This window comes from Ziziphus jujuba, chromosome 3 (assembly GCF_031755915.1).
Source record: "Ziziphus jujuba cultivar Dongzao chromosome 3, ASM3175591v1".
In the NCBI taxonomy this organism is placed as follows: domain Eukaryota; kingdom Viridiplantae; phylum Streptophyta; class Magnoliopsida; order Rosales; family Rhamnaceae; genus Ziziphus; species Ziziphus jujuba.
In genome coordinates this window covers 4,311,626-4,327,010 of record NC_083381.1, presented here as the reverse complement: position 1 = coordinate 4,327,010, position 15,385 = coordinate 4,311,626, and the positions used below count along the sequence as shown (strand labels likewise).

At 34.2% G+C, this 15,385-nt stretch overlaps 1 protein-coding gene across 1 annotated transcript; it reads left to right on the top strand.

Annotated features, from left to right (window-relative positions):
• Positions 1–6,276: 6,276 nt before the first annotated feature.
• LOC107433536 (retrovirus-related Pol polyprotein from transposon TNT 1-94) lies at positions 6,277–15,385 on the top strand (the record flags this gene model as incomplete). The annotated part of the gene is given in 10 exon segments (XM_060815862.1): positions 6,277–6,355; positions 6,358–6,530; positions 6,654–7,056; positions 7,059–8,056; positions 8,177–8,489; positions 8,604–9,735; positions 10,903–11,276; positions 11,370–11,548; positions 12,941–13,570; positions 15,251–15,385. Coding segments are annotated over 10 exon segments (4,416 nt in total), but the record flags the coding sequence as incomplete, so codon positions are not given.

The window sequence follows — 15,385 nt, the reverse complement described above, 5'->3', positions numbered from 1 at the left end:
TTTTAAATTCCGTTCCCTTAGGTTCGGGTTGGTAGACGACATCAGAATCAACTCGACGTTTGTTGCTTTTGAGTTTCAAGAGTTATGCTTCCTTGTATTCTATTGTATTATTGTTTCCTATTCTATGTTGTATAACTTTCACACTCATCTGTAACTTTGATGCCCTGTACACATACTGGACCTATTATATTAATACTGCATGAATTTCCTGTTTATTTTATCGGAGTGCTGAAAGTTGTGAATTAAATTGTAGTAATGTGGGAGGAATAAGGGGATGTTTCTAGAAGTGTGTTTTCAATGCAGGAAAATTGTGGTAAATCCAACCCTTAGGGGAGGTTCTGCTGGATTTTCCATTGGAGGGTCCGGTAGGGTTTCCCTGGGATTAGGGCTTGTCTAGGGTTCCGGTGAGGAATTTTGGACCGGTCCTAACAACTAATATACGGATTCGGATCGTTGCATACTTCGCAACAGTACCTCAATCAACCTAGAATTCTATTTAAATCAAAAAGTTAAAGTTTGACCCTCTGGATCAACGGTGGTCAAACCCGATCAGCCTTGGTCAATGTGAGAAAATTCTGGTGTACTTCGGGATGGGGTGCTACATCTATAGCCAAGAACACTTGTAAAATTTAGCGCTTGGTAAGTTAGCTATCTATGGTGGAATTACAGCTGGGAGATGAGGAACAGGTGCTTGTGCTTCTTAGCTCTTTTTCAAGTAACTAAAAGATGTTGATGGTCTCTCTGAGCAATTCGGCCATAAACGGCAAACTTACTATTAATATCATTACAGATGCTCTATTCAATGATAAGACCAAGCTAAAGGACGTAAGCAATGACCAATCACTTGCCTCCATCACATAGAATCAGGGAAGACAATAAGGAGGTAGTCGACGCAGGGGAAAGGTAGCAGTACAATTAGTCAAAATTTTATAAGTAGTTAAATATTAAAACCAATTCTCATGGGAATGATATTCTTTTATTGCTCCATTACTTGATACAACCCATATACTTATGGAATTTTCACTTCAAACCGGCTGATCTTGGGGTGGGCAAAGTGATGGTTAGGCGCGTGTAGCATTTATCCATTGGAAAACAGATCAAAACTAATGAAAACCACGTCTGTGAAGGTCAAGTTCATGGTGGGTCATGGGTATCCAGCTGGATCTGGTTTGGATCACATGTTTCCTTGGAATTTTAAGGTTCACTCCCCCTAAGACACAATTTCCAAGTATTTATAGGTCTTTGGGTTAAATAAAGGCAAAAACTATTTGGTCAAATAAGGGCAAAGCTAAGTATGTTTTTGACATAAATTAAATTACTAATAAATAAAACTTTTAAAACCATAGCTTTTTAATTGAAAATCATAAATAGGCATATCACTAGTCTGTGAACTTATATTGACAAGCCTTATGCAATGGTTCAAGAGTCAAAGCTAAAGTTCATCTCCTAAAAAAGGTCAAATTTGATCCCATTTAAGGTCCAATTTAGTCAAACTTAGTCAAATTGTCTAAAATTTCAAATTTAAGTTATTTTCATGGAACGAATCATTACACGATTGCTTAAGTTTACACTGATTATATTCCTTCATATATTTCAGTTTTTGTTGATGTTTTAATTTATATACTTTATAATATTTATACAAATATTAAATTTATTATTGTCAAAAAAAATATAATAATGGGTAGGTAGACTTGTTACTTATAACACTAATTTTTCCTTAAGAATGGAATAGGTAGATTTGTCTAATAAATTTTTTGATATTATTTGTTAAATGTGAATTTTGCATTTTTATTTGTTTAATTTTGTAAGGTAATTAAAAGATAAAAAAATAAACTATAAGAAAGGTTAGTTGAAAAAATAAAATTTATAGCAGTTTAAGGTTTTTGATTTAATGCTATAGCCGATTCTAAACATCAATAACATTTATTAATTGCTCCACAAAAATTTTAAAAAATTGAAAAAAATAAATTTAATAGATTTTTGCAAAATTTTTCAAAACTTGTACGAAAATTATGAATTTTTTAATTAAATTATGAAGTAATTAATATGGATATTTTAATAAAAATTTCTATGAAAATTATGAAGAAATGGATTAAATTTTCATAAATATTATAAAAATTTAATCAATTTCTATTTGTGACCCAAATTTTCTTTCCGCTAATCAAAAACAAAAATTTTACTACTTTTTCAAGTTTTTAAACCTTGCATACAATAATTCATTGAAATAGTTAAACTACCTCACTGAAAGAAACTGAATGTTAGTTGGTTCCTTGGGAGAGTTTTTCAAAATACATATTACTACAATAATTCATTCTAATAACACTAAAGAAAGACTCCCCTTTTCGCGTTCTTTTTTTTTTTTTTTTTTTTTTTCATGACTTTTTCAATTTTTTAAACCTTACATACAATAATTCATTGAAATAGTTCAACTACCTCATTGAAAGAAAGTGAATGTTAGTTAATTCCTTGGGTGAGTCTTTCAAAATACATATTACATGCAATAGTTCATTCTAATAACACTAAAGAAAGACTCCCCGAGACTTTTCATGTTCTTTTTTTTTTTTTTTTTTTTTCTTTCACGATTTTTTCAATTTTTTAAAACTTGCATACAATAATTCAATGAAATAGTTCAGCTACCTCGCTGAAAGAAATTGAATATTAGTTAATTCCTTGGGTGAGCCTTTCAAAATACATATTACATATAATAGTTCATTCTAGTAACACTAAAGAAAGACTCCCCGAGACTTTTCGTGTTCTTTTTTTTTTTTTTTTCCCTGTGCTCGATAAAGAAATAACTACGGAGAAAATTTTTCAATCGATTAAAACGTATAATAAGTGGATCAACTTTTTCTCTTTTTATTTATTTATTTATTAATTTTTATGCGAGAAGGAAATGTAAACAAAATATGGATCAACTTGATGAGTAGAAAATATAAACAAAATGACCTAATACGTCACAGCATCTTTCTCTTTTCATTTATTTATTTAATTTTTATTTCCGATACCACTAGTGGATCAACTTGATGAGTATAGAATAAATAAAATGACCAAACACGTCACAGCAACTTTTTCACTCTTTATTTATTTTTTATTTCCGATACCACAAGTGGAGCAGCATGATGAGTATAAAATACAAATAAAATAACCAAACACGTGCTGTGACTTTCTTTTTTTTCTTTTTTTTTTTTTGGGGGTTTCTTTCTTTGGCGTGCGAATACGAGTCTCATCTCATCCCACGTAGGAAGGAAACAAAGCAACCCTGAGTTTTGGAAAAGTAAATTCAAAAAAAAAAAAAAAAAAAAAAAAAAGACATGCGGAGTAAGTGAGAAAATAAAGAGACAATTCTAATTTTTTGTTTGATGAATATTTGTTGAAATCTATTTCTTTGAGTGAAGTTAATTCGTAAGCCTCTAAATGTTATCTTGAAAAGACCATTGATTCCGTTTTTCTTCGTTTATTCTGAAATATCTTTCTACATAAAATTATCGACGTCTATTCGCTGCATTATATTTTTATTATTTGCTTTCTTGTCGCTTGCCTATTTAATTGCAGGAGGCGGAAATTGGTGTTATTCCAGTGTGAAAGTTAATTTTTGAGTTCTTCAAAGACTAGTTAAGAGAAGAGAATGGACTCACACAGATCCAATATTCGGCCCCAAGAGACAGATATCATCATCATAGATCATCGGCTATACAAGGCAGCAGCTAAGGGCAAAACTTCTGCATTTGAACAATATAAAGATCGTCTTCATCGCTTACTGACTCGAGGTAGGAATACAGTCCTCCATATCCATTTCAAAAACAGATTATTACTCGCTGAAAAACAAAAATCAACCAACTTTGGGTTAGAGATACTGTTAAGATGTTTACTGCACTTAATAATACCGGAAAAGACATTGATCCTGAAACAAAGTCAGCCAAATTTCTGAAAAAGATCCTTGAGATGTGTCCAACATTGTTGACGCAACAGAACCATATCGGAGAAAATCCACTGCACGTAGCAGCAAAATACGGGGATATTTTTGCCGTGAAACTATTTATTGATCAATGCGCAAAAAGTGTTAGAGTTGGGCCTACAAGTGTGAATGATTTGGGTTTTTGGTTGTTGAGTTTTATTATAATATTTTTTTTTATTTAAATCAAATAATATTTTTGATAATAGTGGGAGAGAATTTTAAAGGAGAATAATTCTTTAGTGAGAGTTTGAAGGTTGCACGTACTAAACGTTCTTTTCAATTTTTTTATTTTTGGAAGGAAATACAGAAAAAAAAAAAAAAAAAAAAAAAAAAAAAAAAAAACAAAACGTGTGGTAAAGTGAAGGTACACAGTGAGTTCGAAGAGAAAAGCTTCAGAGATGCTGAATCTGAAAGCTTTTGCAGCCGTTGTATCCTGGGAGACGTTCGCTACAAAACTCCTGCATTGGTGGGTGTAAAACGTCTTAAGGACACTGTGGTATCACACAGGCCTCGGTCAACCTTTCTAGAAAGTAGATCAATTTCAAAGACCTACAAGTTCTAAAATGCTTTATTTATTTTGTATTTATTTTTATTTATTTTGTATTAAATTGTCTACATGTATTTACATATATTTATCGATGATATTTTTCCAACAATCTTAAGACGTTTTAATAATTTTATATATGTAAATATAATGTGGAAATTTAAGTTGTCTATTATGTTATTGTTTGCTGTGTGTATATTGCATTTTTATGCTTATATATATAGATTGATTAAATATTTCCATGTGTGTTTCACTGTTGAAACAAGAGAAGAAAAAAAAAATTTATTAAACCCGTGGGTATAAAAATTTATGGGTAATTATTAATTTTTTGTTTTTGATAAAAAATCTTTCCAAAATTGAATTGCTCATAAATTTTTAAACCTTTTGGTGTATTTTTGGTAATTTTTTGGCCACTAGAAGAGTGGAAAATAGAAGGAAAATTGTTGCTGGGTCGTATGACCCGTTTACCAGAGAAACTGGGTCAAAACGACCCGGTTGAAGATTGAAGAAGAAAAGAAATAGGGTTTAGGCTGTATCTGAAAGGCTGGGCCGGTTTTTCTAATTTTATTGGGTCAGGCCCAGTTCTAAAGCCCAGACCAGGTTGGAACAGGCTACTGTTCAACCCAGGACCCAGGCCCGATTGAGATCAAGGCCCAAGAGAAAAGGTCCAATGGCAAATGGGCTTGCCATGTGTCGCCAAAGCAATGAGCCACGTGTTGCCCAACGGGTGGAACACGTGTCGACCTGACACAAATAACACGTGTCTCCTTCTTGGATGGCCACGTTTCATGCTTTGGACAGTCCACGTGTCGACTTGCTACAGGTGACACGTGTCTGTCTATAGTATCGACACGTGTCGTAAATAGTGCCAACATGATCGCCGTGGCATATCCACGTCATCAAAGTTATGACATGGCACGGTGCCACGTCAGCATGGTTATAACGTGGAGGTGACACCTCACCATGATGATCATGTGGCGGGGCACCACATCAGCGGTCTGATGACGTGGCATGGTGCCACGTCTGCCGAGCGATGCTGCGGCGTTGTGCCACGTCAGCAATGTGAATATGTGGCGGTTGCCATGTCAGCGGCAGGATGCCACATCAGCCCTAGTTGCCACATGGCAACAACCATGCAGCCGTTGATGCCACGTGTCATGAACAGTACCGATAAATAGTATCGTGAATAGTGCTATGAATAGTGTTTTTGGGTGTATACAGTAATTTTTTGTGGTGTATTCAGAAACCCTAAAAATCACTTTTTTGTGTGATTTCCTTATGGAAATTGCGTATAATTAGTTTGTTAATATAGAAAATAACAACTAATTGATTTTTGTTTTGTGATGTTACAGAAATGGCAAGTGGAGACAACAGGATTGTGCCCACTCAAACTTCTGGAATTTAGATGCCTCCTTCTACTAGTCATGCAGAGAAACATGAGAAGTTTAATGGAGCAAACTTCAAAAGGTGGTAGCAGAAGATGCTATTTTATTTGACCACCCTGGGATTTGTGCAGTACTTGACTGAAGATGCGCCACCCAGTAATGAAGAGAGTGATAAGGAAACTCTCATGGCGGTGGATGCATGGAATAATTCCGATTACTTATGTCGGAATTATGTCCTGAATGGCCTGTCTGATGCCCTGTATGGTGTATATTGTGGCACGAAATCAGCAAAGGAGCTGTGGGAAACACTGGACCGAAAGTACAAGACCGAGAATGCGGGTTCAGGAAAGTTTATTACAGGCTGATTCTTGGACTACATTATGGTGGATGCAAAGCCAATAATGAATCAAGTACATGAGTTGCAAGTACTGATTCAGGAAATGCTTGCTGAAGGGATGATAATGAATGAAGCATACAAGTGGCTTGCATGATTGAGAAACTACCTTCGAGTTGGAGTGACTTCAGGAATTATCTGAAGCACAAGAGAAAGGAGATGGATATGGAGGCTCTTATTAGCAAGCTTCGCATAGAAGATGACAACAGAAAGTCTGATAAGAGAACTTCGAAGGCCGTGTCGAAGGCTAATGTTGTGGAGCATGGTCAGGGCTCCAAGAATAAGAAGCAAATTGGAAAAGCTTCTAAGCTATGGCCAAAAGGAGGAATCTCCAAGAAGGCCAAATTTCAAGGCAGGTGCTTGAACTGTGACAAGATGGGTCACAGAGCTACTGAATGTAGGCTGCCAAAAAGAAAGAGGAACCAGGCACAAGTGATGGAGGACATCACTAAAGAGGTTGACGATATTGACCTAAGTGCTGTGATATCTGAGGTGAACTTGGTGGGATCTAATCCTAGAGAGTGGTGGATAGATACTGGTGCGACCCTCCACGTGTGTTCGGATAGGAGTATGTTCACTTCCTTCAAACCAAAGAAGAATGGGGAGAAGCTGTTTATGGGTAACTCCGCTACCTCAGAAATCCAAGGTAAGGGCAAAGTAATCCTGAAGATGACCTCGAGGAAAGAGCTGACTCTGAATAATGTATTGTATGTTCCAGACATTCTCAAGAATTTGGTATCTGGATCGCTGCTGAGCAAACATGGTTTTCGCTTAGTGTTGAGTCAGACAATGTTATTTTGTCTAAATTTGGGATGTTTGTGGGAAAGGGCTATGTAGTTAATGGTTTATTTAAACTAAATGTAATGACTGTAAAGCCTAAAGAAATGAATAAAGCTAGTAGTTCTTCTGTTTACTTGCTTGAGTCTTTCATTTTATGGCATGGTAGACTAGGACATGTTAATTTTAATTCTCTGCGGAGATTAATTAACTTAAATCATATTCCCACATTTGAAATTGATTCAAATCATAAGTGTGAAACTTGTGTGGAAGCAAAATTAATGAGGTCATCATATCAAACAATTGATAGAAATAATGAACCTTTGGATTTAATACATAATGATATATGTGATTTAAAATTCGCACCGACTAGAGGTGGTAATAAGTATTTTATCACCTTTATTGATGATAGCACGAAATACTGCTATGTATATTTGCTTAAAAGTAAGGATGAGGCTATAGAGAAATTTATTCTCTATAAAACGGAAGTTGAGAATCAACTCAACAGGAAAGTTAAAGTGATCAGAAGTGATCGTGGTGGAGAGTATGTAACTCCTTTTGGAGAGTATTGTGCTCAACATGGCATAATACATGAAGTTAGTCCACCATATTCGCCACAATCAAATGGTGTGGCTAAACGAAAAAATAGAACCTTGAAAGAAATGATGAATGCAATGTTGATAAGTTCTGGAGTACCTCAGAACTTGTGGGGGGAAGCCATTTTGTCGGCAAATGACCTTTTAAATAAGGAGCCTTGGAAAGATAAGGTAAAGACACCCTATGAAGTATGGAAGGGAAGACAACCCTCCTACAAATATTTACGAGTGTGGGGGTGTCTAGCTAAAATAGTTGTACCTACACCTAAGAAGGTGAAGATAGGTCCCAAAACTGTTGATTGCATCTTCATAGGATATGCACAGAATAGTAGTGCATATCGGTTTCTTGTGTATAGGTCAGAAATTTCTGATATACACAAGAACACAATAATGGAATCGAGAAATGCATAATTTTTCGAACACATTTTTCCATATAAAGTGGAAGAAGGACCGAGTACGTCTAAACGAACTTATGATACTATGGATGATGTTAATCATGATAGTGATCAAGAACAAGAAACTGAGGTTGAGCTTAGACGTAGCAACAGAGTAAGAACGGAAAATTCCTACGGTCCGGATTTTCTTACTTATATGCTAAAAAGTGAACCTCAAAGCTTCCAAAAGGCCATAAATTCTCCTGAAGGGAATTTCTGGAAAGAAGCGGTTAAAAGTGAAATTGATTTCATCCTGCAGAATCACACTTGGGAGTTGGTAGATCTTCCTCCAGGTTGTAAACCTTTGGGTTACAAATGGATTTTTAAAAGGAAGATGAAAGCAGATGGAACAATAGATAAATACAAGGCAAGGCTTGTAATTAAAGGATACAAGCAAAAAGAAGGCCTTGATTATTTTGACATTTATTCTCTAGTCACGAGGATAAATTCCATAAGGATGGTACTGGCAATCGCAACATTGCGGGATCTTACAGTACATCAAATGGATGTAAAAACAGCCTTTCTGAATGGAGATCTAGAGGAAGAGATCTACATGGAGTAACCTGAGGGTTTTACTGCTCCAGGACAAGAAAGGAAAGTCTGTAGATTGGTAAAGTCTTTATATGGACTTAAACAAGCTCCAAAGCAATGGCATCAAAAATTTGATAATGCCATGCTAAAAGATGGGTTCAAAATAAATGAATGTGACAAGTGTATCTATGTAAAAGATACAGAGAATGGATATGTTATTCTATGTTTGTATGTAGATAACATACTCATAGTAGCTAGTGACGACAATATGGTCCGAACTACAAAAGCCATGTTAAATTCTAAATTTGACATGAAAGATATGGGGCTTGCAGATGTGATTTTAGGTATGAAAATCACGAGAACTTCGAATGGAATCATTCTTAGTCAAACTTATTATGTAGATAAAATACTGGCTAAGTTTAGTAATGATGATACTAGTATAGCCAGAACACCCATAGATATGAGTTTACACTTATCCAAAAATAAAGGAGAAGGTGTATCTCAAGTAGAATATGCTAGGGTGATTGGAAGTCTGATGTACTTGATGAGTTGTACCAGACTAGACTTAGCCTACGCAATAAGTAGACTAAGTAGATACACGAGTAATCCAAATGAAGATCATTGGAAAGGGATTGTTAGAGTACTAAGATATCTACGATATACTCGTGAATACGGACTGCACTATACAAGATATCCTGCTATATTAGAAGGATACAGTGATGCAAATTGGATATCAGATATAAAGGATTCAAAATCCACTAGTGGCTATGTATTCACATTAGTAGGTGCAGCTGTGACATGGAAGTCCTCGAAACAAACTGTGATAACTCGATCCACTATGGAATCCGAGTTTATTGCTCTAGATAAATGTGGTGAAGAGGCAGAATGGCTACGCCAATTTTTAGAGGACATTCTGAGGTGGCCTAAACCTGTGCCGGCAATAAGTTTACATTGTGATGGTCAATCTGCGATTGGCAGGGCACAGAATATTATGTATAATGGAAAGTCTAGACACATTCGTCGTAGACACAATTCCATTAGACAATTAATCTCAACTGGAGTTATCTCAATAGACTATGTAAAGTCAAAAGATAACATTATGAATCCGCTAACCAAAAGGTTAAATAGAGAACTAGTTGAGAAGTCATCGAGGGGAATGGGATTGAAGCCCGTGAATAATGTCAATACGATGGAAACCCAACCTAGTTGACTGGAGATCCCAAGATCTAGGTTCAATGGGACAATTCAATTGTAAATACTAGTATGGATCACTGTGGGGGGTTAATCCTCTGCCCATTCCTATGATGAAACAGTGATAAAAAGAGATTAAGCATAAAAGTATGCTTTTAATGATTCCTATAAGTGTGTGTTTAGTAATCTAGGCATAGGTATGCTGATTATATAAGAAAGAGGAATCACCTATGTGAGAGAGAAAAGTGGCCGCTTCAAAGGAGAATTATTTAGGGCACATTTCTTTAGAAACTCTCGCGGAACCAGGGAGGTGTTCAGGGCCAAAATGAACACAACAGTGAGAACTGAAGTGTATCAGGAAGGAATCATGTGTGGGCTATGTTGTCATTTACATAAAAGATGAAATGGTTCAAAGATATCGCTTCTATCATAAGTCAGTAAAGAAAATGTAGTCTCTCAAGGGAAGGTTCAAAGAGTAACATCTACCTATCCTATGCAGGGTCCGAGTGTAGAGCTTTACCGCTAGAGCCATGTTTGTATTTTTAAATCAAATCATTCATGTGGGGGATTGTTAAAGTTGGGCCTAGGCCCACAAGTGTGAATGATTTGGGTTTTCGGTTGTTGAGTTTTGTTATAATATTTTTTTTATTTAAATCAAATAATATTTTTGATAATAGTGGGAGAGAGTTTTACGGGAGAATAACTCCTTGGTGAGAGTTTGAAGGTTGCACGTACTGCAACGTTCTTTTCAATTTTTTTATTTTTGGAAGGAAGTACAGAAAAAAAAAAGTATGGTAAAGTGAAGGTACACAGAGAGTTCGAAGAGAAAAGCTTCAGAGGTGCTGAATCTGAAAGCTTTTGCAGCCGTTGTATCCTGGGAGACGTTCGCTACAAAACTCCTGCACCGGTGGGCGCAAAACGTCTTGAGGACACTGTGGTATCGCACAGACCTCGGTCAACCTTTCTAGAAAGTAGATCAATTTCAAAGACCTATAGGTTCTAAAATGCTTTATTTATTTTGTATTAAATTGTCCACATGTATTAACATATATTCATCTATGATATTTTCCCAACAAAAAATAATATTGGTAGTAGGGTTGATCATCATGTAGACAGTGAAAGCAGTTTCTGTCGGGTCAGCAAGCAGATGTTGTTGAGGATGAAGACTAAGGCCGGAGACACGGCGTTGCATGAGTCAATACTAATGGGGCTTAAGCTTAACAAATACACGGATCAGTGGTCGAAACATTGTGAATTGGCAGAGATTTTGTGTAAAGAAGATCACAGTGAGGTCATGTATGATCCTAATGCAGCAGGCGAGACTCCTCTGTATCTAGCTGTCAAGGCAGGATTTTTTTCTGTGGTAAAAAATGGGTTGCAAAACATAGATGCACAGACAACATCTACTTATTATGGTGGCTACGATGGCAAAACTATTCTGCATGAGGCAGTAATATCCGATTTTTTTGGTATATATATATATATATATTTAAGATTATTTATACATATGTTTAAGATTTAGTTTCGTATGATTTTTAATTTCATATATTTAATTGTTTTAGAAATCGATGCTATTCTGAAAAGAGGGAAAGAGTTATGCAGAGTAGCAGATGATGAAAAAGGTTGGGTTCCATTACATTATGCTGCAAACCTGGGAAAAGAAGTTGCAATTAAGAGGTTGTTAGAATGCGATCCATTTGCAGCAGGCATCAAAGACAAAAATGGTCAGATACCACTTCAAGTAATAGCTGATCCCAAAATTTGTCGTTCATTTATAAGAGAAATTATATCATGGTCTCCAGATTGTTGTGAATCATTATTGGTCGATGAAAAATTTTATCATGATCACCATGCTGCCACCGAGTTCGACAAGATCACAAAACAAGACTGACGAAATATCAAATACTTTGGTCGCAATTTTATGGAATTTCAAGGAGAAACCAAAAATGCTTTCAAGATTTGGACAAAGGTATGTATATTAGATGGTATATGTGCGACTAATATCCAAACTACAAAAACTTTATTTATTTATTACTATTATTTTTTATCAATATTTATTTATTGTTATTATTATCTTTTATGAATTTAGTCCGGTAATAATGGAATTTTCTCTGATCAATACAAACAAACTAGTCAAATACGCAAAGACAATGTTTAAATTAAATAGAACATATTATAACTTCAAAAAAAAAAAGAAAAAAAAAAGCTATGAGTTCTGTATGGTTGGCTTTATCAAACTAGTCAAAAGGACATGTACGATTCAACTAAACAGCAAAGAAAACAATAATTTAATGGGCAATGTGAGTAAGAATTTTGTAGTTCAAAGGATATTTAAATTGCAAAGGGAATCATTAATTTTTAGGGTGCCAAACCATATTAAATTATATTTGTACATATCAGGCCGGCTCAACCGATCTGGGGCTATGACAACAATAAAATGGCGAGTAATAAAAAACAATAAGTATTCAAAATTTGTCTTGTCTGGTTGCTTTGTTTGTTTAATAAATTTTGACAGGAAAAATTGCTAGCTAAAATATTAAAATGACAGTTATTGTCACATTCCTAATTCATATAAAGATTGTAAGATAATAAAAGATGGGAGAATGTTTAGAAAAAAGAACAATTTTGATAGAATAAAATTAATGTGCATTTACAATATTTAAAATATGAGAAAAATTAAAAGTTAACACTTGTTTTGAAAAGTTAGTTAGAGATAATTATTTATTTAAATATTTGATTGATTCTAACGTAGAAGTTAAAAAAATATTAATATGTCCCTACATTTCCAAAAAGATAAAAAACAATACTACTATATTTAACATAACAAATAATTTTTTATGTAAATAATACATATAATTAATAAGAAAAAATTTTTTTAGGTGGCCACCCTCTTTTCATCGTGGGGCCCTAGGCAGAAGCCTTATTTGTCGTACCCTTAAGGCGGCACTGGTGCATATATATATATATATATATTCTTTAATTTCTCTATTTTACATTTCCATAACAAGTTCAATTTGATGTCTTTCAAATAAAAAAGAGGGAAAAAAATAATAACAATAATAATAATAATAAAATAAGTTTCATTTTACTGGACATCTGTACTTGTATATATAATTTTCATCAAATATTGCAGGCGTTCAATGATCGTAAAAAGCCAGATGAGGAAAAGTTGTTGGACAAAGAATCAACTCTAGTGGTGGCTGCACTCATTGCTACTGTGACATTCGCAGCTGGTTTTACTTTACTAGGTGATTATTTGAGCGGCGGTGATAACCTGCCAAGCAACGCAGGCTCACAACCGGGCGCTGCTGGAAGTGCAGTTCTAAGCGAAAATGCAGCATTTAAGGCATTCCTTATATCGGATGCAATAGCCATGGCGCTTTCTAGTTGTGCTGTATTCATCCATATGTTCTTGGCACTCAAAAAAGATCGGACAAAGGACTCGTCATATTTCTTGCTCGCATTCAAGCTCATCATAGTGGCCATGGTCATGGTGATTGCGTTTATGACAGGCATTTATGCGGTCTTAGGATCTTCGAATGCATTCGCCATTGCTTCTTGCGTCTTCATCAGCTTGTCTTTCTTGCTTTGCATTCTCAATCTCACTTTCGGATATTTCACTGACTATGTTTATTCTTTTCTTGGCACATGCGTTTACTACATTTTACTGCCCATCTTCGTGATCTTCTTGCTCCTCATCATCGTACCCATCGAATATTTTCATCATAACATATACAGGAGAAGACGAGGAATTTTAGCTAAGGTATGATTTTTTATTTATGCTCTGATAAGTTGTCTTTTCTTTGTTGTTTTTTGGGTAAAAAATATTTTGCTCCCTTAAACTATTGTTTATTTTCCCAATATGCCCACAAAATTTTGAAAATCACCATATTGCCTTTTGAAGAATTACATATATATATATATATATAAATTTCTGTATCACTTCGGTCGATTAATAACGAACACCTCAACAAGGAACATTAAAAACGCTTTTCACAAAAATAAAAAATAAAAAATAAAAAATAATAATGAAAAGTAAAACAAAAAATAGAAAAGAAAAAAAACTAAGCGGGCTGTCCTCGAGGAACTGTAAGTATTACATTTTAGGTACATTAATTAGCTCGTTTTATTATGTTATTGTCACGCGTAGTCCCTGGTACATAAACATTATTTCGCAATTTGGTATTAATGATTATAATTATTATAAATATTATTATTCTTTTGGGCTTTTTACACAATAACCTCCAATGTCTGTTGACAGTTGCCGCTTTAGTCTTTATTTCATTTTTCATACAAAATTTTTTTTAAGTTTATAAATTTTTTTTGATAAATTATTTTCCATAAAATATATATAAGAGATTTTTTTTTTCCCTAATATTGCGGTTGAGAATTGGAATTTATGTCATTATCGGAGGAAGTATAGCTTTTACTATAGAAATATCTCCATAAGGATCACAAATCACTGATTTAAAATTTGAAAATCTTTACAAATAATAAAAATGTAAAATTTGTTTATGAAAATAATTTAAAATGGGTAAATTACACTTCATTTGCTTCCAAAATTACATTATTTTGTTTAGGAAGCCGTATTTTCTTTTTTTATTTAACATTTGATATTCTCTATTTTCAAAATCTTACATTTTAATCCACATCTTTTAATTTCATTAACATTTTTTCATTTTTAATTTCAATTTCTTAAAATTAATTTGTGAGATTAATTCCAAACCTAAAAATCTATACGGTACAGTTTAAACAGATCAATACATCAGCTTTTAATCCCAAACTACCACTGGATATCGTCGTCGAGCAGTGGTGTAATCAAAGCCATTTTGATCACCGAACATGCCGATGAACAATGACGGTGACGACGCTTCTAACGACTCTGTAAGCGTCTGTGCCATAGAATGATGGTATGGCGTAGACCATATAATCCTAACTGCTCAGGCAAGCAATGCCAAGCAGTTGTCATTATGCTGGCTTTTAAATTGTGCACAAAATAATTCCTGCTTTCTTTTTTAATATTATTGAATTGAATACTTAGTCAAAAAATGGTTCCCAATCTTGTACTTGTTATACGGTCAAATCTTTTATTTAATTCCTCAGTGCTAAGGATTTAAATTTACTGGAAGAGAAAGTGTTTTCTATGATTTTTAAATTATTTTATTTTATTTTTTTTGGGGTATATCTTTCAGTCTCTGAACAATGTTAAATTTTTTTAATAAATTCCTTGAAACAAAGCAATAAAATTTGACTACTTTTCTCGAATTTTCAATTGTTATATATATATATATACACATTTTACTTTTGCTTTGGTTTTGTCACTTTAACCATACAAATAAGTTGAACAGAATTTGATTTTAAAAAATGAAGAAGACTCCTTAGGCCCTCATTTATTCTACATAGAAATTTTATGTTTCTTTCTCTTTGTTAAAAAAATTCTCAGGATTCACAACCAGAAAATTCCACTGAGAGCATAGAACAAGAAAGTGATCTACCTCCAAAATCCAATGATTCAAGAAACCTGGAAACATTACCCGAGTGCAAAATTATCAAAAAGGGCCAACAACTTAGAGGCTGA